Genomic DNA, 24,060 nt, shown 5'->3' on the forward strand with positions numbered 1-24,060 from the left:
CAGCCACTATGTACCCGTCGGTTGCACATTCTCGTAAACTCATGCGCCCATTGGGCGCTTTCGCAGCGAATCGTCGCCGCGCTGAAGAACGAGTAACCGCCGTTTCAAATTAAAATAACCGATTCAGCAAGTCGGGTGAGGTAGGGATCGTGGCTGGCAACGTGCAGTAGCGCTCAGTGTTTGGCGCGATTGAAGACGATTAAGCGCGGTCCGTACTGGTCCGCATTGTTTTGCTCTCGCGTAAGCGAGAGGTGCATGCGAACGGAATAACGATAACGGAAGAACGGTGCAACGATTATTCTACGCGACAATTTTTATCGGCAACGATTGCCTAACGACGATCCCGCGCGGCGAATCCGTTGACTCGTTACGGCAGGCAAATCGCGCTCGCGCGCGCGAGTAACACGGCGAGATGTCCTTCTCCAAGGCAAGGATACAACGGTTCAACGAATTTGGCAGTAAGTTGTAGCGATTAACGTACCTGTTGCATGCTGATCTATTCAGTCACTCATTGCCGATTAGTACCTGCATCTTTAATTAATAGTACTTACCTCCTGCTTTTTCGTTCGTCTCTATGCTTAAGTTAATTGTTTTTTTACTTCTCCATTAGATTGCACTAGAATTCTTGTTTTCTCTAAGTATAAAACATATATGTATCTATCTCACTTTAAATTCCAAAAGTGTACATTAGTTCAAGCACAGAAAAAACAGATCATTTGTTGTTAAATTTTTGTTGATGACTCTGCCGGGACGAACGTGTTCGTGCTCTGGTTTGGGTCGGTGTTGTGTGATAATTTTTAATTTTTTGGAAGTTTCTGATGAAATTCGCCGAGGCATGTCTTTTGCATTGTCATTCTGTGACTAAATAGGCATGTTCTTTTTGGCTGAACTTTTGCACCAGTTCATCTTTCTTCCTTTTCTCTCCAGGAGGAAAAAAGAGGAAGAAAGATGAACTGGTGCAAAAGTTCAGGCCTAATACTTACTGATTTCGCTTTATCATTCTGCTTTACCATGTTAATCTACTGGTTGTAACATCTCCGATACTGTATAAAGGAGACCGAAGTCATTAAGATTGGAGCTGCGTTTGGCGTTTCTATTTTATGTCCAATGAACGATAAAAAATAAATTATAAGCCTTAAGGGGATCCTAAAGCCGTCTGTATTATCGATTAAATCGTAATTTTTGTATAACAAATACTTTTTTTCTCTTTCACAGATTCGAAAATCCTTTTCCAGGATCAAAGTATACACGTGTCTACTATCTAAGTCTAAGGCCCGTATTCATAGTCGGGCCTTATATTTAAGGTTTCCTTAAATTTATCTTTAGATGCTCTACGAATTATTTCATTGGCTACCGAGCATCTAAAGATAAATTTAAGAAAGCCTTAAGTACAAGATCTGACTATGAATACGGGCATATAACCTTTAAGTGAATTGTCACTCAGAGAAGAGTGAAATCTCATTCTTAAAGATTGAAAATTAAGCCACTCTTTTTGAAGACATTACAATGAGATTCCACTCCAAAGAATTTACGGAATACATGCCTGTTGCCGGGAAGTTGATATTCTCGCGATTTAATCGCGTATCTTGAAACGAGATGAAAAAATTACAAAGATGAGCAAATTCACTACATGTTGACGAATTTAAATTATAAATATTCCAGTAAATTCGCTCACTTTTGTAATTTTCACCTCGTTTGAAGGTATTGCAATCGAGTTCACGACATGTGATGACGTTTTGACGATCTTTTTTCTTTACGTGCGCGTATTGTTATTTATCTCGATATGTCTAACTGTAATCCAATCTATTGTATCTATTGTTATTAATAACTTCTGTTTGAAATTTTTGAGTACAGAATAGCTTTTATCGTAATAAAATTGGATTAAGTATTATATGCGTTAACGATTTGATAGGACAAGCTACTGCAACAAATTTCCATAAAATGAATTGAAAATTCAATGGGATTTGTTCTATTTTTTAAATTGTTATTCTGCACATGCACATAAGTGTGCGTAACTGCGTTATGGCGGGAAAACCTTGACGTTGAACGTGAAGCTTTAACCGTCTTCGATGTATCATGTATTGTATATTCCTTACGATACTCTCGATAATTTCACTTTTTTCATTGTAAGATAGGCTTACTTATTGTGAATCAACCTTTTCGTTATAAAATGAAATTCCAGAAGAATTTATATATTTTATTACAATTTTTTATATTTTATATATTCTTTTAAATGAAAAGAATATATCATAATTAGGAAATAAATAATTTCCTAATTATGATGTATAAAAAAATAAATAAATAAATATTTATTTTTCATATACATATATAAATTTTAATGTACTAAAAAAATTTTAAACTTTTAAATGTTACTTATTACATTTCCTAATTTAGGTAAATCTTTCGTATTTTTTATATTTAAAATTTGGAAGACAGGATATTTCTTATAGTATGTTAATTTACAAAAACAACTACTACTGCACGTTCTCTTGTAATTATAATTAATGAAGAGAGTACAAAACTAACGAGAGAACCTCACGAAGTTGTAATTTAAATAAAATTTTGTATATTTAAGTATATTTTACATAAATAGATGAATTTAAAAAATATCAGCAGCGGCAAATATTATAAATAGTTTTAAGATAAGGGATGGAACCACTTTTTAAATGTAGTTTTCAGCTTCTTTTTATTATATATACCTCAAAATTTATTCGAGATATCAAGAAATGTTTAACACAAAAATTTTATAATAAAATTACTTCTATTTATCTACGTCAATAATATTTTAAAAATATAATTTTTTCAAAATTTGTTTTTAGAAATAATTTTTCAAAATATTGACGTATATAAAAATAGAGGTAATTATATTATAAAATTTTTATATTAGAAACTTTTGGTATCTCAAATAGGTTTTTATACACATAATGAAAAAAGCTGAAAACAGCTTTATACATAAGGAGTAATTTTATTCCTTAGAATCGTTTATTTGTTGCAACTGATGTTTTCTAAATTCATTTATTTATGTAAGCTATAAGTATATAAAGTTTCATTAAAATCAGAATGTAACATATCGTTCCTTTTTAAGATGCAAAAGAAATAAAAAAGAAATATAAAATCCAACCTTACAAGTATTTCATGCATAATATGAATATTAGAAGTAGATATACGTTTATATTTTTTATATTACTTTTATCGATTGCATATATTTTACTCAATTTTGACAAATCGCAATGAATGCTCTTTGGTGTTTCCTGATGTACGATGACCGTCAAGACCATGCGATCGCTAATCCGTTTTATCCTTTAGTAACATCTGTTTTGTGATTGTTGTTATTATTCTTGTCGCTTTTTGCTCTTTGTAGCTTCTGTTGTATGTAGCTATTCTCAAATAAAAGGTAGGCAGCATAATATTTTATTCGTTATTCCCTATATCTTATCTTTATATATCGCTGCGTCTGCCCTTTAAATTTCTCATATATTGATTCTCTCCCTCTCCTTCGTCATAGAAGAAAGCACGCGGTAGACAATAAAAGAAGACATTTTATCATGTACGGACGCAATGGGGAACGTTACCAGGCTACACCTGGTTATTCTACGACCCCATAGAGATGTGTCCCTTGCATTCAGAACAGCTGTCTTTCCCATTTGCGCCTGCTTCTCCCTATGCACGATACGTTGCGCCAAAAGGAAGTCTCACTTAACCACGCCGTCTTTCTTCTCCTTTATTATCGTTGTAGCGTCTTGCGCTGGTATCGCCGATATATATTAAGCAATATTTAAGAACAAGCTATATTTAAATCTTCATGTCCCGTAGGCATAATTGAATTAAAATGCGTAAGAATAATTTGTTCTGATGATCATCAATCTGTTCATCTTAACATGAGAACTTGTTATAGGATTTACCTATTTTAATTCCTGTATATCCGCTATTTTTTGGTAAATTTATAATCTTCCTGCGTTAGGGATTTGAAAAATTACGATTATAAGAATATAGTATTTTTTCTTTCAAACTGCACATGGGAAAATATACGCAAGTAATAATTACCTATTTCAAATATTGTATTTCAAAAATTCATATATATCCGCAAATCTATCATAAGTTCATTGCAAGCATCAAATTTATTCAAAATATATTCTGAATTTTAGTAAACTTAATAAATTCAAGACTATTAAATTAAAAGTAAATCCAATTTTTTTTTTGCTTATTATATAAAATCGTTTTTTGATCAATTTTATTATATATGTATATATATATATTTATATATTCTTTAAAAAAATAATTTTTTATTTTGAATACATAATGAATTTTTCTAAAATTTGTAATTAGTATATTTTAAGATTATCCTAATTAAGGTTATACTAATTATAAGAAAGTATGTATTTTTTATTAAAAATAATCGTTACATAAAAGAAAGAAAGACATTTGAAAATATATGTAGTATACTATATTACATGGATATATTAATAATGATATAACTGATTTCGATCGAAACAAGGACCTAAATATTTTGTGTATTATTTTAATTTGCTAATATATGCATGATTTCGCAGGTGATGCACCTCCACCAGGCGCTTACGATCCGAAATTCGAGAATAAAGTGAAAGGAGCTATTATTGAGAAGTCTGATAGGTTTTTATTAGATAATAAAAGCACATGCAGCGCAGAATGTAATGCATCAGTTACATCGGTAAAGAGTAGTGCAACGGCTCCTATTTTCCGGGTGGTAAGAATTGTCGCAAATTTTATTACTGATTATTAATTATAATTATAACATCTGAAAAATAGAAAAAAGATCTGAAAAAAGATCTAATTATATTATTATTGAAGAATAATGTGTGAATTGTAGAATTCTGAATTGTGGATTTATTAATTATGTTTTAAATTAATTTATAAAAGCACAATTATTCGCATTATTTTGTGATTAAATAGCGTAGTATAGAATGTATTTGAATAGAAATGTATGTGTATGTAAAAATGTGGATACATTTTTGGAAAAATATCGTTACATTAAAATATATTATTAATAAAATTGAATGTATTATTAAATCACGTAAAATATATTTTTACATAGCCCCAACCGCCATCGAAGCGGTTAATCACAAAATCGACGGGGTCAAATTATCCCAAATTAAAAACTCCGCAACCTTTAACCAAAAATCAAAATATGAAATATGAATCTAATCAGCAACTTGCGGATCTCCAAGTAGAATGTTTGAACAAGGATAAAACTATACAGGAACATGAAAAACACATTGAGGATATGAAAGACGAAATACGGAAATTAGAAGCCGAATTGGAGGAATTGCGTAAGAAACAAAATGAAATAGAAACGCAACATATGAAAGATATAGAAACAATGGTTAATATAATATCTTAAAGCAGAAATTTTACTTATTATTAGCTAGAGTCATACATTGTATTTTCAAAATATTTTTAATTTGCAGGCTAAGTTACAACAGGATGTAATAAACAGTCATGATGATAAACATCAAGCAGAAATGCAGACATTTCGCTCTCAATTATTAGAAATGACTAAGGAAAAAGAACGAGAGATTTTATCGCGCAAAGCAATGGAAACAGAACTCAGAAGTCGTGCAGCCGAACTATTGAAAGGAATAACAACATTAGAAGCTGAATTGTATGCCAAGAAAGAAGAGAACAGAACAAAGGTAAATCAAATTACTTTATTTTAGGAGTGTGAAATGGATTGCTGTATTAAGAAAGAACATTTTTTTTATTTCGTTCTGTTTAACAGATTGAAGCTCTTGAAACGCATATTGAAGAATTATTAAACAAATTGGAAATAGTGAAACGGGATCGTGATATCGAAATAGAGTTATTACAAAAAGAAAAATGTCAACTCGATGTCTGTGTTACAAATTTAACTCAAGAACGATCTAATCTTGAATCTACATTAGAAATCAAGCAGAACGAAATTTCAAAACTTGAAGCTGAATTATCTGCTCTGCAAGGCAAATCACAAGAACTAAAAGAGCAATATGGAGAACTTGCCGACAGTTACGTTCATAAAATTTCCGATTTTACTAATAAACACGAGGAAGAAATTAAACATTTGAAAAACGACTTTTTAAAAGAAAAAGAAGAACTCTTAATGCAAAATGAAGTTTATAAGGAACGTGCATCAAACATGGAAATCAAGGCAAATAAAATGGAAGAAATAAATTGTTCTCTCACGGAAGAATTGAAAAATCTTCAAAATATTCATACAGACGTGCGTAATCTGTGTAAATGTGCAATTTTATTGTTATGTATTATATATTTGTACATATACTTGTATACAGATACACTTTTATGTAGATGTACAAGTAAGGCACTTAAAGAAAATGATGATAATCAGAAAATTTTGAATAGAACAACTTTTGCTAAGTAACCTATTACGTCTGGCAACATCTCTTTAAGGCGTTACATTTTTTTTGTTTTGTCAGCGCTGAACATGTGCCTCTTGCATTTTTTTTTTATAGAGATATGTCAAAGTTTTTACGATCAAGTGATTATTGACATCCGAAATGAGCTCAATGAAACAATGAACATATTGATATGATCTGTAACATTCTCTGTTTTTCCAAAACATGTGTCGATCAATGCACTACAGATGTGTAATGCTTGTAATAAGATTGTTTGCCATGTTTAATATTTATTGTAATAAAAAAAAAATAAACAATATTAAAAAATACGATTTTTTATTTTTCCTAACTTTATAAAAATTAAGCAACATTTAACAAAGTTAAAAACTGACGCCTAATGTTTTAAGAAAATGTCGCCGAACATGGGTTACTTAACAAAAATTATTCATTTAACCAATTTACCACTTTTTTAAAGTTTTATGAAAATATCCTTAGTGCATTTTTAATTTTTTTTTGTTCTTTAGGTGACTCAACGTTTACAAGAAGCTCAAAATGAACTAATTCTTTCAAATGAGAGGCATAACACTATGATGGAAAAATATAAAAAAGATTTTATTGATATGACAAATACACACACTGAAAACAAATTAAAATTGGAGAAAGTATTAGAGGATGCCGCAGATGAATATTTAAAGGAAATAAAAAATGTACGATGATATATATATCTTTTGCTTTAGTTGTTTACACATGCGCGCACACACACATTTATAATTCATTTTCCTTACAATAATTTTTATATATATATATTATATATATTTATATACATAGGTGGTACAAGTCAAACCGGGACTTTTTTATTCTTATGTTCATGAGAATAAAAGTCCCGGTTTGACTTGAACCCCCCACGTATATATTTTTATGTGTATTTATATGTATGTATGTATGTATTGTATACAGATTAAGAAAATGAAAGATGAAGAAATAGAGGAATTAAAACGAACTTCTGCTAAAAAAATCGAAGAAGAAACTGAACAAATAATGAAGCATGCTCAAAAAATGATCGAACAAATGGAGGCTGATAAACGAGATACACTAATAACATGTCGCACTGAGAGCACGGAACAGGTGAAAAAAGCAATTATTGAGTGTGACGCGAAAGTAAGCAGATTACACGTAGAATGCCAAACATCACTGACTAATTATTCGTTTTCTGTTAACCTTTGTGTGAATGTAAAAACATTGTAAACCTTATAAATTGTTATGAAATCTAATTCTTATTTTATAGATGTTTTTCTATGAATACTGTATTTTTTCTTTTTCTCTATGTGTGCTCTTTGTGATGTTTGAACAAATGTTTATTATAATAGAAAAGCGTATTCATAGATATTAATAAAATAGAACTTTTCTTTAGGTCAGTGCCATGGTTGAAGAAGCGCGAAATACTGTAGAAGAGGAGATGCGATTTGCTAACGACAACTATAAAAGATGTTTGCTTCGTATGGAAGTAGAGCGTGCTGCATTAGACGAAAACCTTTCTCAAAGAGATATTGAAATCACAAAACTTTCCACGACACTCGAGGAACTAAGATCATCTGTGGAAACACAGGTGATTATGGTGATGCTAATGTTAGTAACATTTATAATATAGTATTATCATGTCATAAATTGTGATTGTTAGGCAAGTTTTAGTCAAAGTTTGCAAACTGAGTTGGATAAAGCAGAAAGTGAATTGGCGGAGAAGAAACAAGAATTGAGAGCTTTAAAGGACCACATTAGAACAGAAGCGGCTGAAATGGTTGCTAGGAAGAAAAGGTTGATATCAACAAATTTGATTTTCATAATGCTAAAACTTTTATCTATACATATTTTATTTTGCTGAGCAACTATTTTAATTATTTTAAATATTTAGATTTGAACTAATTATGGCTGAAAATCAAGCATCTGTTGCTGCGCTTACTAATCGGTTGGCTCAAAGCAACGCTGAAGTGGAAAGATTACAGTATGAAGTCAAACGTAGTGAAGACTGCATACGCGAACATAAAGAACTGCTTACTGCGATGCGTTCCAATTCGCAATTGGTGCACGAACAAGTTAATTCTTTCATGAAAGAGTTAGATGCTCACAGAGATCTAGTAGATCAACATCAGTCTGGTAATATATCTCAATTTGATTCGCTAAAGTCTATCTTTGAGACAAAAATACAAAATTTAAAACAGAATGCCGCAAAAGAAATTACAAGACTTGAAGACGATTCCAAACTGAAAACTATATTAAATAATGAGGTAATATGCTGGTTATTGGAATTATTTTGATATTACATTTCGTAATTTATGAAAATATTAACATTTTTTTTTAAAAGTGATCTTTTAATTTGGTTTGTCGTGTTTCGATCGTAGTTGAAAATGCAACTTGAAGAGATGACTAAAAGTATCAGTGAGGCACAAAGCGCATTACTAGTATTAGAAGAACAAAATGATGCTAGAGAAATCGATATTTCACGAATGCAGCTAGAAAATAATAAACTTTTTGATCAATTAGAGAGTAGCGAGAAAGCGTTAGAAGAAAATAAACGATTGCTTCAAGATCAAGCAAAACAACATAAAATTATTATAGACGAAGTAAGTTCACATATAATGTTAAAATGAATTGTAAATGAATCATTGGTCATTATTAACGGTGCATTATTAATGTAAATATGAAATATTTATAGGCAAATTCTCGAATAGAAGAGCTTTCTGAAAAAACTAAGCAATTTGAAGAAATAGAAAAAACTGCAAAGGTAATATTTTAATCAATAGAACTTATTGTTATATTGAAATTAAATTATAAATAAACATTGTCAGGAAATAAAAATGTCTTTTATTACAGGAAACCACTTTATTATTAGAGCAAGAACGAATCAAATGGAAATCTTCGGAAAATGAACTTATTCAGCAACTCGAAGAGGAGATAACACGACGAGTAGAAGCTGATGAGTAAGTTTAACATAGTACATTTTTTATTATGAATTTGAAAAATAATGACTATTTTATTCTCTGTAGAGAGATCAAGAAATTAGTAACAATGAATGAAGTTCTTATGAAGGAATACAAAGAAGTTATTGAAAAATATGCTGACGTAATTGGTCATCAGAATCCTAAGCAAAGAATCAAACATGTTATTCGGCTAAAAAACAAGAACTATGAACTGGAACAGGTGTGTGGTATCATCCCGCTTTTTGCAATTTTTGTGATATCTTCTTTGGCTTTTTGCTTTCTTTCTGTACGATATTTTTAATGGAATTGTCATATTTTTAATAGATATTGTTAAAAAAGTTATGAATATCTGTACATAATTTTATAATTTTGGCACTCAGGTAGGCTTAATAAGTGATGCGATTGTTGTTGTACAATTGTGGAATTCTGGTTCATGTATTTAATTATGTAAATAATGTTGAAGTCTCTACTTGTGCTCTCCATTTTGTAAAGTTCAAGAAATAAACATGTCTTCTATTTCAATAATTGTGATCTTCACTTTTTTGTGAATCGATTGTAATCTCATAAAGTAATGTTTCTTTATATTACTCTCCTGCTATTATCATATTTTCATATAATTATAACACAATAAAAAATTGAATCAAAGACAATGCGAAAATAAGATTATTTCGCGCATGTGTCATTAAGATAAGAACAAAGACTAAGGAGAAATTTTATACTAAAGAGAATGTTTGATTCTAACAACTTCACAAAGAGGAGACTTGACTGTACATTATTTTTCTAATTATATTTTATAGAATGGATTTTATAGAAAAATAAATATTTTTGTCTTTAAGCAAATCTAAATTGCGTTTTTATTTATCCAATGAATTATCTCATGATTATTATAAATAAGTATCACTTACATTTTTGTATATTTTTTCTTTTTATATCTCTGATAAAATGATTTTTTTAGGAATTGCTAACCAAGACCAGATTAGTGGAACAACAACAAAAGACCATAGAAAAGTTGAAAGCAGAAGAAAAGCGATCTCATTGGAAAGGCAAGGAAAATGTAGGAATGGTACATTCAACTCCTATTTCTTCTCCTCATAAAACATTGACGCCATTGAGGGATCGAAACGATTAATCTCAAGCAATAGTTCAATAGCTTGTCTTTTTAAATTATTAGTCTAGATTACACATATTCGAATGATTTCCTAAGGAATGGAAAAATGGTTACTGGTAAATATTAGAGGAAAATCGCTGATACTGATACACTTCTTAAAGAGACACCCCCTTATATTTCGGATATTTATAGGAAAACCCCCCTCCAAAAAAAACTGTTGTGTTACATGTTTGCGTCTTGCTAAATAGAAGTATACATATAAATCAACAAAAAACATTTTGCGAAGTGAAAAGATTCTAGAAAATCTTATATTCACTTGTAAGTGTATTTCGTATATTATGATGACTTCTATGAAAGAAAAAGAATAAGAATATGTGGCATTACTGTCTGGTTTATTTTGTTAGACGCACATTTTTGTTTATTTGATGAAAGGATTAATTATTGAAAAATTGTGAACAATGTAAAAACTGCTTATATTATCTGATAAAAGACACTTTCGAGTTTGTACTTAGTCTCTAAAGTTTTATTTAAGAAATTTAGAATATTCAAAATGATATGTTAGTATCGGCGATCTTCTAATTTTATCTGTAAAAAAGGGACACCTTTAATAAAATGTATATTTTTTATAAAAGTTACAAAATTTATTGTTGATACTGTTAATTTTGCCTTCAAGCGTAAACTAAAGCAGATATGCCGTTGACAGCATATTACAAAAAAGACATTCGTAATGTATTTTACATTTCATGTAGTTCTTATGATAACATGGCATTAAGTATATTGTAATTTATGCGTGGCTATTGTCTAGGCAGATTATTATTGGTATATAAAGACTTGCTATAATATACCTTTTATATGATAATTTTAATAAATGTCCTATCCAAATTACCTATGTATGTGTGACGTATTGATATAATTTTATATATGTTATAATTTTGGTACAATTTTTATTTACTACAAGTTTATGCAAAAGCTGGTTACTCTTGTTATAAAAATAATGAATATCTTAAATTTATAGAATTTAAGCAAGATGTAGAAAAAATAAATTTCTTTCAATCCCAAACCATCTAAACACTTCACAACTATCGAGAAATTTAACAAAATGGATGATATATGTATAAACAATAGTTTACGTAACAGGAATCGAAATATTTTACATGCATATATAAACCATTAATTATAATATTTTATGTAGCGTTGTTCGAAAGAGATTATGACAAATCCCGTTAGAGTTATCAACAACTTATCCACGTGATTGAACTTTATTATGCTCGGTCATGCGCCCGTAGTCGTCACGGTATATGCTCTTATTATACATTCCATCCATGGTAACTCTCGACATCCTTAATCACTGTAGATACTACTCTCTGAACTCTTTTCTAAGATCAATAACTACATGAATTTTAAATATTGCCGACAACTTTCATGGTCTAATTAGTTTCCACCTTATCAACTTCTCGTCTATTTATCGCTAACAACGGTTGCCCGGCCGCCTTCTAAAAACCAGCGTTTCCATGTCAAGCTGCGAGACCTAAATAGCCCCAGTCTCTGTGACAAAACCCAGCGGATGTAATTTGCAGGGCAGGAACGGAAACTTTGGGATACGAATTCGTCGTATCGTACCGTAATTCGGATTTTATGCTTCGCGTGATCCTGTCGCGTCAGATTAGTCGCACCCCAACGTAGTCGACACATTGAGATGAATTCAGATGAATATGATATCATCTTTATTTTCAAATGCAAAGCATACCTAATGACTCATTAACTCTTTAATCCTTTAGTCTGTACAATTGATTTTTATGAATTCTGTTATTGTGGTAATTAACTGAACGAGATTGCAAAGCGGATCGGATTAATACATATCGATTGCATGTAAGAGGAACTGCTTTCTCTATCTATCACTCTGATTAATAAAATTAATTGAGTGAAGAGAGTAAATCGCTAAGAGAATTTTAAACACATAAACTCTGATTTATTTATTGTGAATCATAAAAATTGTAAATTGAAAGAAATTTGTGTGCGTTAAGAGCAATTTTTATATTTATTTTTTGTAATTGCAAAAATGTTTATTAATCTCGATCGTTATAATTTCTTGAGATTCTAAGAAATGCATGTATTTATTATTTTTTATTATTAAAATAAAATCGTAGAAATGTTGATAATAACACAATAATAGCAATATTAACATTAACTATATAATTATTTATTACTATTTATCTATTTTTTATTACTAAAATAAAATTGTGAACTCAAAAATTATTAAAAACTAAAATAAATAAAAAATTAAATAGAATAGATAAAGAAATTAAATACAAAAATGCTACAAAAAATACATTGAATTTAATTCCTCATTGCAAATTTTTGAAAAAAGAAAAACATCTCGAAAACAATAGATAAAATTTGAATTCATGTATCATACGAGGAACGTACTAAGACAGTTTGCGAAAACATTCCAAGAGAGCACTAGTATTCACATTTGAAAGCGTATGGAATATTGCACACATTGCAACCTAAATTTAAAACACTGCATTGATCTGTATGTGATCTCTTATTGTATTATATTAATGCAACATATTATATTTTTAGAAATTTACGTTATTTATATACAAATATAATAAAATAATCGCATAGACACTGCTTGATAATACTGTTATCGGACGAAATCACGAATTTAAATAAAGTTACATTAATAAAGAAAAATAATGTAATAGTAAATAATAAATAAACAAAAATGTAAATCAAGAAAAAATCAGTAGCTGCTTAGATGAGGAGCGGTTTCTTAAACTTCTCCAGACACGTAATTCGTTCACGTAATTCGTCTAAAATCACCGACCAGAGAATTTTCAATTTACCGAAAATTCTTCGGCAGCGCATCACGGATTGTTCTTCGATCCGTGATCTTGTGCGGAAATCGCGGCCGTCAAGACGTGACCCCGCTTTCGCAATCAGCTCTATTCTCTGCGGCTTGTTTCCGGAAGGAGAGTTCTACCTGTTCCGTGTCGTTCAAGAACGACACGCACCCCTGCGAACGGCGAAAGGGGTGAGAGCGAGCAGCGGCGAGCAGCGGCGAGCAGCGGTTGGCTAGCGCTGCAAAGATCTCTGCAGAAAAATTACCGGTTATTGCCGTCATGGCACAGCGTATGCACAACGCGACGCGATACCGAAGGTCATTTGAAGGGGAAAGTTGGGGACGTGCTCGCGAGCCTCCTTTGGTTAGCTGGCCCGAAGGGATATAAGCGTGAGAGAGCTTTCCCCGGGGCTACGATAATTACCCCCAATGGTCAGCGGGAAAGCGAGTCCCACTGCCTTTGGACGTTGCGTACGAGATCCCCGCATTCTTCCAGTCCTCGCATTAAGCCATGCGGATTAACGGATACCTCCCTGACTCTCCTTATTGAAACTCGTGTTACATTTCCACCCTCTGTCCGTCGATAGCACGCTCGACGGCGCGTCCACACGCGTGATTTCCTTGACAGATCCGATTTGTGCACGAGAACGTCGTCTTTCGTCGAATTCAATCAAATTCCGTTCTTTTATGTGCATGTAAGCTCCCGTTGGTCCGCTGTTTTCGATTAGCATCACACATGAGGGAGATGCAATGATTTGCGATACTCGTTACTCATATGGATATCGAGGAAAATAATTAACCGCAAGAACGAATGAAGAACTACTTGTGATATAATATCTACGATAACAGATACCTCCTATGAAATCGATTTACAAATATTTGCACACAGCATTGCAAGTTCAGAGAGTCATTCTTGCTAATGGCCAATTTTGCACAAACAAATTTTTACAGAAAAGACTGATATATACATAAATTTATTGCCATTTAAAAGGTTAATAAATATATTTAATATATTTGTTTACACAAAAAAATATATTATTTCCTATCTAACAATACTGATGAATGGTATTAATGTGAATCGCACAGTTGTGATAATTTTCAATAAGATTTAGAAAGATTTATGTAAAATAAAAAAATTTAACTGGGTTTTTAATTTACAATTTTAAATTCGCATTCGGCTACTACAGTCATAAATATTAATTATTGTGCATCATTAACAATTGCTACAAATAAATAGCCTGTTAACTGTATCTTAAATTGAATATCCTAACTATGAATTATCAGTGTTTTTTCAAATAAATTTGCTGGATCGCGTGCAACATACGTCATGGAAGATAATGATCCAGCGATGGCGGATGTTCCAGGCCTGCATTACATACGGAAAATAGATCGAGAGCGTGTAGAAACTCCGTTGCAAATCCTATCCTAAGTATTAGTCTTATCCTATATTAAGTATTAGTTGCATCTTACGAATGCAAAGGAGATCCAAGTAATCCCGCACGTGTAACGCTGTAATTAAATATTTGTTTTAGACGGGGAGGAGCGGCTCTTCCCACATAAGTCTGCGCGCCGTCTAATTAAAGAGGCAATTAACTTAATCGCTCTGTGCTCTTTCGTTACGTACGCATCTTTCGTCCGTGATTCGCGAATTTTTTCCGCTCTGTTCGAAAAGTTATGCAAATTTCATACGAAATCGCACGCTACTTAATTATTTATTAAGACGAAGCATATGCTTATGCTTATGGATTTTCTGCAGATGTTGATAAACGAAGCAATAACTACTAATAATCAATATAGTAATTAAAGTAATAACTAAAAGATACCTGATAAATTAATTCATTTAGATTATATTAAAATGTGATAGATCTATTTTATTAGGTTCTATTAAATCAATTTTCATGAATTATTGGATCGACGTCATACTTCCCTTATAGAAATCTGATACTGGCTAATTTAATACTGAAAGGCAATAATTAATTACTCATTTTAAGTATTAAAAACACTGTTCAGTGCTTTTAGTACTCCAAATAAATGATTAATTACTGTCTTTCAGTAATAAATTGGCCAATATTAGATTTCTGTAAGGGAAGAACGACGTTGACCCAATAATTTATGAAAATTATTTTAACAAATTTTAATAGAAAAGATCTATCAGATTCTAATATAATCTAAAAGAAATTGATTTATCAGGAAGCTTTTCCTTATTATTTTTGTGATATGATTATTATAGTAAATTAACCTGATTAACCTTTAGTACGCACGATGATTTTCTGATTCTTTATTACACACGATGGATCGTTTATGTTCCGAGTTAATTTTCACAAATTTTACAAGTATACAAAAATTAAGTAATTTTTACATGTACGTCTTTAGAAAGTATTTATAAAATTGTATATTATTAAAAAAAGGAAACGATAAAGACCATTATTTAGCCAAGTGCTCTTATTTTCAAGAAAAGGAATACGCAGGATATAAATAATCCGTGTATAACAAGAGTTAATTATTCAACACATAGTATATTAAGTGTTTTAAAGATTATTAAATTTTCATTTAATGGATAAAAGCAAATGGATTATTTATTTAAATTATATAACTTTAAAAGTTATTTATTGTTTTTTTTGCCACCACTCAAAATTTATTCTTTATGATTATACTTTATTCAGTATCTACATATATTCCAAATTAAAGAAGACTGCAATTCTCACTATTACTAATTATTATTAATGATTAGACAATTTTTGAAATTCATTGTGTAACAGACAATTATTATCATTATTTAAAAACTACTGAGATAACATGAAAATGTATATATATATATATATACATATACTATCACCAAATACTAAATTATGAAATTTTTATATACGTAGATATCTCTTCCTCCCTTCCTCTCGCTCCCTCTCTCTCTTTCTCTTTTTTATCTCTCTCTCTCTCTCTCTCTCTCTCTCTCTGTTTACACAAATATCTGCAACGATATAGATTGCTGTAACATTAATTGCTTTATTGTTATATATTTAGAATTGGACTTGTTAAGTGACTTTTTGGCAGCAACCCAATCATTTTTACAGTATTTATCATGAGTGTCTCGCAAACTAGTATCCGATGCCGGGATACGATAAACGATAAATACGGTTGGAGAATACTCGTTTTGCAGCAGACAATTAGAACGCAGGGTATATATTCACTCAAGAGATTAACAATAAAACACGAACAATGTTCCGTAAACTCGTATTTTATGAAATATGCGCTTTTCTCCAGCAGCTCTCAATTTTTCTCTTTGTATATGTATGTATATTGGATTTTGCATGTAAAATGTCATTTTTACAACAATGAGGGAAATTTATGACATCGAGGAAATTAGCTGTACATTTAATGGAAATAATTTCCGCTGAGTTTAAATCAATAACACTTATTACCAATAATTCTTTTACATTGCCATATGTATATGCATATTGTTTGGTGTTAATATTGATTATTATTTTCATATTAATGCGTTTCGCGTATTATTTCTTAAATTATTAAATTAAATGAAATTGTAGAAAACTCATTAAATTATTGAATTTTCCAGATAAATAAATTTTCCATTTACATATCTTTGAAATGCGTGTAAGAATTTTACTTAAACTAATTACATATAATTTTAATAAAGAGATATATCTAGTAATTGATTACAAGCGTACACAAAAGATAAAATAGTAAATAAAATGGACAAATAAATATGTAAAAATTATCGGACGAAGTTCAACCTGTCAAAATTCGACGCAACTTCGACGCGTGACAAACTTGTAATTCAGGTAAAGGGTGGACGCAAGGACGCAATACAAAAGCGAAGGGAGATCGTACGACGGGATACGGGAAGAAAATCAAAGCGTATTAAGGAGGCGTGGAAGGCAACATAATGGGTTTCGCGAGGGAGAGAAAGAGAAAGGGAGACCCGTAGAAATCGAGCGGCAGCTTCGTGACTGCGCGACTCGGATCGTGACTCATTCGTGACCGGGATTGGGATCTGACCTCGTCGTGGTCGTCGTACATGGTCTAACCATTACGTTAAATCTCGAACGGTAGCCGAAAAGAGACGATAAGGAGAAAGAAAAGATCGGCCAATGCGCCACTTAGCCAGCCGAAATTACCGCGATAGATCCCTCTTCACCCTCTGGCTGTTTTCTCCTCGCTCAACCATTTTTATTTTGCAACATCGAAAATTATTTATTCTGCAACATTCTCTCTCTCTCTCTTTCTCTCTCTCTTGCTGCTCGAATATAAACAGCTAAAGTGTATTTGTAGAGCAAAGTGGCCGTGCACGATCGGCACGCTCTCGCTCGATTACGCTACTTTGCCGAGAGAGCCTAAATTTTCTCAATAATTTTCTCACACGACACGCGACATCGCGAACGGGAAATGAGAGCGACTACGTTACTAATTGGGGCAACACGCAAAGTCAGATCGCGATCAGGTTTGTCTTTTTTGGCATTATACTGTGAAAAGATAGGTATTATATATCGGAAATTATATGTCGCAGGAAAATATCGGATTGTTACAAATAAAGAATATGCAAAAAGAAGCTGATACATTTTTTTTTTCTATACCTTTTTCTTCAAGCCTACAAAGCAATCCTTAGACTGTGCTCTAGAAATCTCGACATTAATTATAATAGATCTAACGAAAAATCGACTTTAAAGAATCTGCCGTTAGAATTACGGTCCACAAGATTCTCGGATATCTCATATATATACAAGGGGAAAATTTTATATTTAAAATTACTATAATATGGTAGAAGTTGCGGACCATCATGTAATTATAAGTTTAAATGCTATAGCCATTTTTCAAAAACAATAATATAATTTTTGTTAAACGGAAAAATGTAGGACATCTATCACAAACGCACGATCTTTATTGGCGAAAATTATCTTTATATAAAATTAATCGAATTGTGTTATGTAATTTCTATATTTCTGACGATTATACTGAGGATGGCCTAACTTGAGGCCGAAACGTCTACATTCTCATATATGTAAATTCGATTAATTTTATATAAAGATAATTTTCGCCAATAAAGATCGTGCGTTTGTGGTAGATGTTCTACATTTCTCCATTTAATTTTTGACCACATATTTATTTATTTTATAATTTTTGTTTTTGTAATTTTTACACTTTTTCATAGTAAAAATTTTTTTATTACAAAATCAAAACCTGTTGAATAAAAGTTAGTATTGTAAAGATAACAAAAAATATATACCTAGCAAATTTTGTTTGCGTAATAAAAATTAACTCTTTCCATGGCGTAAGCACTGTTTTAACAAAAATTATTTCATTTATGTGATAAAATTAGTATTACCATAGTAAAAGTTATATCGAAACATTGTTGTGAGGGTCCATCCGAAAATACAAGACATAGTAAAATGTAATTTAAAATTGATAATTTAGATAAAATTTCATATTTTGTAATTATATATCTAACTGATGATATTCGGACCAATTATATAATTTCTACTGAAGGAGAAGACAAATGTAGGTCAGGTTTTTTCTTTCCGTGTTCAACCTTTAAATGTATTTATATATGTATAATGTATTATATATATATATATATAATATAATGTAAGGAAAAAAGAAATAAAGTTTAATTACTAATCCGAGGTATAAAACTGTTGTCTTAACTAGGTCACCATTTACAAACTCGCGAATTTGTAGAAAGGCGAAGAAGAAAAATCGCGTGCAAAAATCCGGTTGGAAGGGTGTAGTAATATGTCACTCAGATTCGTGGCTCTGATCCAAAATAGACCGTACAACAGGCGTGTAACATTAATTTGCAAGTAGATTAAATGCATTTTCGTGCCGACGACGGACGTATGAAGCCACTCGTGCCTGCTTTCACGTATTTCCGGAGCCCAGGTCGCTCACCGGCCATTATTAATCGGACGATATTACGAGCGCGCGCGCGCGCGAGGTACATTGTCCGCTCCCGTATTCCAGATTTAATATTTCATCCCGCAGATCTTTAAACCGCCCCAATTGGAAAGCGGTGTATCGTTCTCGCGCGATATGGAGGATATGGTATGTACAATTTTCTCGAATCTATCTTTGTAATTCGGGTTAATCCGCGGTCGTGACCTGCACACGTTCGCATGATTAAGTAGTTAATTCGCTGTCACTCGCGGAATCGAGTCGATGCGGATGTAATTTTTTAAATGCGGATAAATCTCCCTGAACGAAGATACGATCTCATGATGCAAATAAGACAGGAAATTAGTGAGATTTCTTTATATTTCTTTAGATTCGTTCCTGTGTTAATGAGATAATGGGAAGACAAATCTGATTATAATAAACACATTTTTAATGAATTAAATAATAATTTTAATAAATTTAAATAAATTAACGGCAAATTCTTTTTCTTTAAATCAGTAGCAGCTTTAATAATAATTAACTTCAAATATTTGTAGAATTTTGAAATATTTTTTGAAAAAAGGACTTTAATTTGTAATTTATAATTGAATATATGTTTTAATGATTTTAAAAAATGTATGTTTGATTGTTATCAGTAGTTACATTTTAATATAGGAATGTGAAAGATTGAAATAATAAAAAAATGTATTTTCGGAATAAACCGGATAGAAATTGACTTCAAAAATCGCGTTGATTAAATTTAAACAAAAATGAATTTAACGAATACCTAACATTTTTTAACGTTTTTATATATAATATAAAGTTATTATCGAAGTTAAACAATAATATTAAACAACTAAATGATCAAAAGTCATTTATATTACTAAACATGGCTTTAATGTTACAGCGGCCCGTTTTTCTTTGCGAATATATTTAAAGTTACTGACATTCAGCACCATAAGTTATTATTATTATTATTTAACATTATTTATTATATAATGTATTATATAATTTATTATATAATACTTAATAATAAGTATATACAAATTAGATTAGTTTGTTATAATGTTAATAACATATTAAAGGAATAGATTAGAAAGGATACTTCGCTTAAAAGTTATAATAAAAATTTCTTCATATCACACGTTATTTTTTAATTAATTATATAACTCGTTCTCAAAGTTTAAAAACAAATTAAATTGATCTAACAAATTAAAAAGATTTGAAACCGTTTATTATATTTTCAGAGAAAGAGAGAGAGGGGGGGGGAATACTTCAGCCAGAAAGAGATTAATTATCGCTTTTCCGATGCTGAATCTTAAATCACGTTTGATTCAATTGCTATATTACACCAAATCGTTAGCACTAGTTGTCACCGTTTATAGATTGACGGGCAAGATTTAATTGATTCGTTAGTAATTTAGTTGTCCGTGTTTCGCGGAAGGAAGTTCTCTGATGTTAAGGGGTTAAAGTCGTCTTGAAACTTTCATATCGACTCGGTGCGGCCTCGGCGGATCTCCTTTACTGCTTAATTAATGTTTAAGCCTGCGTAAAATGCAAATAACTGTATTCCAGGACATCGTCGCCCTTCTTCCGCGAAGGATTACCGCTCGTAGGCGACGGCGACACTCGTTATATCTATCACGTTTTTGGAATTTGGTTGCACAGCGTGGTAGAGGATACTCGGCGCGGGCGCTCAAGAGACTTCAGTAAACATCTCGCGAGACGTGATTTTCATGGTTCGTTAAATCCGCCATAGATAAAGAGAAACTCGACGTGGTGGGTGGTGGCGAGAAACGAACGCATAGCCACGGTCCAGAAAGAAGGATGACGGTATGAGAGGGAACGATCGGGGGGACGAAGCGGATGGCACATTTCGCGAGAGGGAACTAAAAGGAGACAAGAAAAGAAAAGATAGAGAGATAGAGGAGAGAGGAGAGAGAGAGGAGAGAGGAGAGAGAGAGAGTGAGAGGGGGGAAAGGAACGAGAGGGAGAGATGGAGGTGGAGATAGAGAGCCAGAGAGAAATAGGCGGAATGAGTTCATCTCCGTTAATGCAACGAGCTAAGTTAACTCGCACATCCTTCTTAACGCGAGTAACCTCGCGATTATGCGAGCCGTGGCGCGTGTACCAACGAGGAGGGACCGTGCGGGTACACCGAGCGATCGTTTCTACCAAACACGTAGGCATGTAAGCATCACATTGAAGGCGGCGGTTGCAGATACGGGATATGTTTCATAAATGGTAGATGCAAAATATATCTCACGCTTATTTGTTCGGTTAAAATATTTTGAGACTGTCTTTCAGATTTCTTTTTATCGGGCCTTGTGAAAATAATTTTTAAGGGAGAGTTTATCAAAACATTATTTTTAAGATACGTGCTTCTTCCTAAAACACGTAGAAATGTAGTTAATTGCATGGCATTCATTATAATAAGATTGTATATAATTTGGTACAAATTTATGAAATATTAGGAATATCAGAAAGACAGTATAACTTATTTTTTCGACTTGTATATTTTTCCGATAATTTGTCATAATTTGTTTTGTGTCAGTTTTTGTTCATTATGAAACGACTAATAAAAAAAATGTCGATATAATGCCTTGGAATATTCCGTAGTAGCAAACTTATGTCAAACGATGTCTTTTGACGTTAAATTGACGACAAAATGACGTCTTTTGATATTAAAATGACGACAAAATGACGTAGCTTGCTATCAGAGTTCATATAAATTATATAGAGTCGTTTATTTATCAAGGTCGAGTTAACATGACTTATTACAAGTTATAATGGCCAATTTTTCGACTTTGTCACGGAGACGTTTTGTTGTTTTTATACGCAGAAGTCCGATCGCAGCATATTTGGCGTCTTATTCATGTTGCATTTATTTTTGTAATTCAATTCTACATTTGCGTGTCTGCGCTTTGGTCCTATGCTAACCTACGCTCCACACGTGTACGTAGAATGTAAGGAATTAACGAATAAAAGTGACATTGTACGTGGCAGATAGAAGCTTTTTAACTAAAAGCATCATTTTCTCTGGACAAGACTGGGAGCAGGAAATCATATATAATTTCCTATGACCGGAAAATTACCTAAATATAATTGGAAATTTACAATTTCCAGTAAATTTCCAATTATATTTATGTAATTTAAGTAATTTTCCAGTCATAAACATGTAATTTCCATGTAAAATTACATGCATTTTTTTCAGTGTAAGTATCTACGTTGGTCGTGTGTCAGACGAAATTTATCAAATCTACGAATTGGCTTCCAACACCGTGGGACTTCGGTTGCGGGCGTAGGCGTGCGCTCAATTTCAACCCGTATTCCTCGCGATTATGCTAGACGCAACGTGTGTACCGATCGGCAAATACATTGTGAATACAAATGATCGCTCCGGGCCAGATAAGGTGACTGAAACAAGCGAGTAAATATCTATCTGCAGAGGAAACGCAATATTGCGCAACCGTCTGTGACATTCGATGCAGCTGTAGTGTCGCAGTATTTTAAGATTAATTAACAATATTGCAAACAATATTTAAATTAAATACATTTTAAGATTAATAAAATAAATTCAATGAATAAATTTAATCAAATTTTAAGATTAATCGAAATTGTGCAACAATTTTTCGTCATGTGATATTGTTATTCTTGTATTTGAGGTAAGAAGATTATATTTATCCATAAATATAAATTGCAAAAACAAAATTCATAAATATATTTAACAAATTAACAGTAATTGACAAAATAAATTTTTTATTCTAGTAGAATGAAAATTAAATTATGTATTTTTTAATTTTAAGTTATTCTGTGGGCGCCCATAGCTTAATTCACAAAACTTATAATTCTTAAAAAAAATTATGAATAAAAAAATTCTTTAGATAAAACTTTTGCAAAAAAACTATTTTCAAATATTTGTCAAATACATATTTATTATATATACATTTATATGCATGATATTATTATTTCTTTATATTTTTTATCGAATAGTGTCTTTGGAATTAAGAATAATATTCAAGAAAATATATATAATTAACGGTCCTTCCTGTTTTTGTAATTTACTTAAGTTGACGTATTATAATTTTATTTTAACTATTTCAAAGATTGAATTGATACGGAGTTCTGAGTGTGAATGATAATGTGAATGATCGGGAGATGTGGGTTGTTGGAGCCACGTGTAAATGATATGGATCTTTATGCTCGCTTATATGAAAGAGGAAGATCACACACAGGCATACTAATGCATCAATGAAGGCGAATAACGTAATAATACGATGGCCCACGCTCATGCGTTCTCTGTTACATCATCGAAATATTTCGGACGATACTGGAATATTCAGATTTCTATTCCGGTTTCTCGTGTGAAGAAGGAAAATCTATGCAAGAAGCGCCGACAATAAAATCGCTATTGTAAAAAATGTTCAGGTACGTTTTGATTTTTATGTTTCGATTTCTCTTGTAAATAGGATATTTGAATTTAATTAAATTTTATATATATGTAATATACATATATATGTACATATATATAATAACACTTTAAATGTAGATATCAATTTCCTTGATACAAGACTATCTTTTAGAGTAATCATTAAATTTATGTGCATTGTACATTATTTTTAAAATCATAAAAAGATTAGTTGCTTATTCTTAATTTAAATGGATTCCTTTATTTATTATGTTATAAACGCAGCAATAGTAAAGTTAAAATGTTTAGAATTTAAAAATAATCAAAATAGTTTATTTTTGAAAACTTATATAACATTAATATTTACACAGTTGATGTGCGATGGCATTTATGATATTTATTGAGATTTTTAAATAAAATACGACATTGTATATATATATATATATATTAGAGATTAAATGAAAGATATTTTTGTAGTT

At 31.4% G+C, this 24,060-nt stretch overlaps 1 protein-coding gene across 3 annotated transcripts; it reads left to right on the forward strand.

Moving 5' to 3' along the window:
* The first annotated feature begins 155 nt into the window (after nucleotides 1-155).
* On the forward strand, nucleotides 156-10,848 carry LOC108726415 (hyaluronan mediated motility receptor). Of its 3 annotated transcripts, none has more exons than XM_018453967.1 (15): nucleotides 156-458; nucleotides 4,551-4,723; nucleotides 5,072-5,359; nucleotides 5,445-5,669; nucleotides 5,756-6,232; nucleotides 6,890-7,072; nucleotides 7,323-7,538; nucleotides 7,777-7,971; nucleotides 8,044-8,177; nucleotides 8,275-8,647; nucleotides 8,762-8,983; nucleotides 9,076-9,144; nucleotides 9,234-9,340; nucleotides 9,407-9,560; nucleotides 10,296-10,848. In XM_018453967.1, exons 1-15 carry the CDS (start codon nucleotides 413-415, stop codon nucleotides 10,467-10,469), a joined length of 3,036 nt encoding a protein of 1,011 aa, XP_018309469.1. In that variant the 5' UTR covers nucleotides 156-412; the 3' UTR covers nucleotides 10,470-10,848. The 3 variants fall into 3 exon arrangements, with proteins under 3 accessions (XP_018309469.1, XP_018309470.1, XP_018309471.1); XM_018453968.1 differs by having other exon boundaries at nucleotides 7,323-7,523; XM_018453969.1 differs by having other exon boundaries at nucleotides 7,323-7,490.
* The last annotated feature ends 13,212 nt before the right edge of the window (nucleotides 10,849-24,060 follow it).

Source organism: Mycetomoellerius zeteki, unplaced genomic scaffold, assembly GCF_001594055.1.
Source record: "Mycetomoellerius zeteki isolate Tzet28-1 unplaced genomic scaffold, Tzet1.0 scaffold415, whole genome shotgun sequence".
Taxonomy (NCBI): domain Eukaryota; kingdom Metazoa; phylum Arthropoda; class Insecta; order Hymenoptera; family Formicidae; genus Mycetomoellerius; species Mycetomoellerius zeteki.

Excerpts from the sequence above, each read along its gene's own strand:
- LOC108726415 (XM_018453967.1), top strand. The coding sequence starts at position 413 with ATGTCCTTCTCCAAGGCAAGGATACAACGGTTCAACGAATTTGGCA. Across the intron at positions 6,233-6,889 it reads TTCAAAATATTCATACAGAC|GTGACTCAACGTTTACAAGA; the intron begins GTGCGTAATCTG and ends TTTGTTCTTTAG. Across the intron at positions 8,178-8,274 it reads ATGGTTGCTAGGAAGAAAAG|ATTTGAACTAATTATGGCTG; the intron begins GTTGATATCAAC and ends TTAAATATTTAG.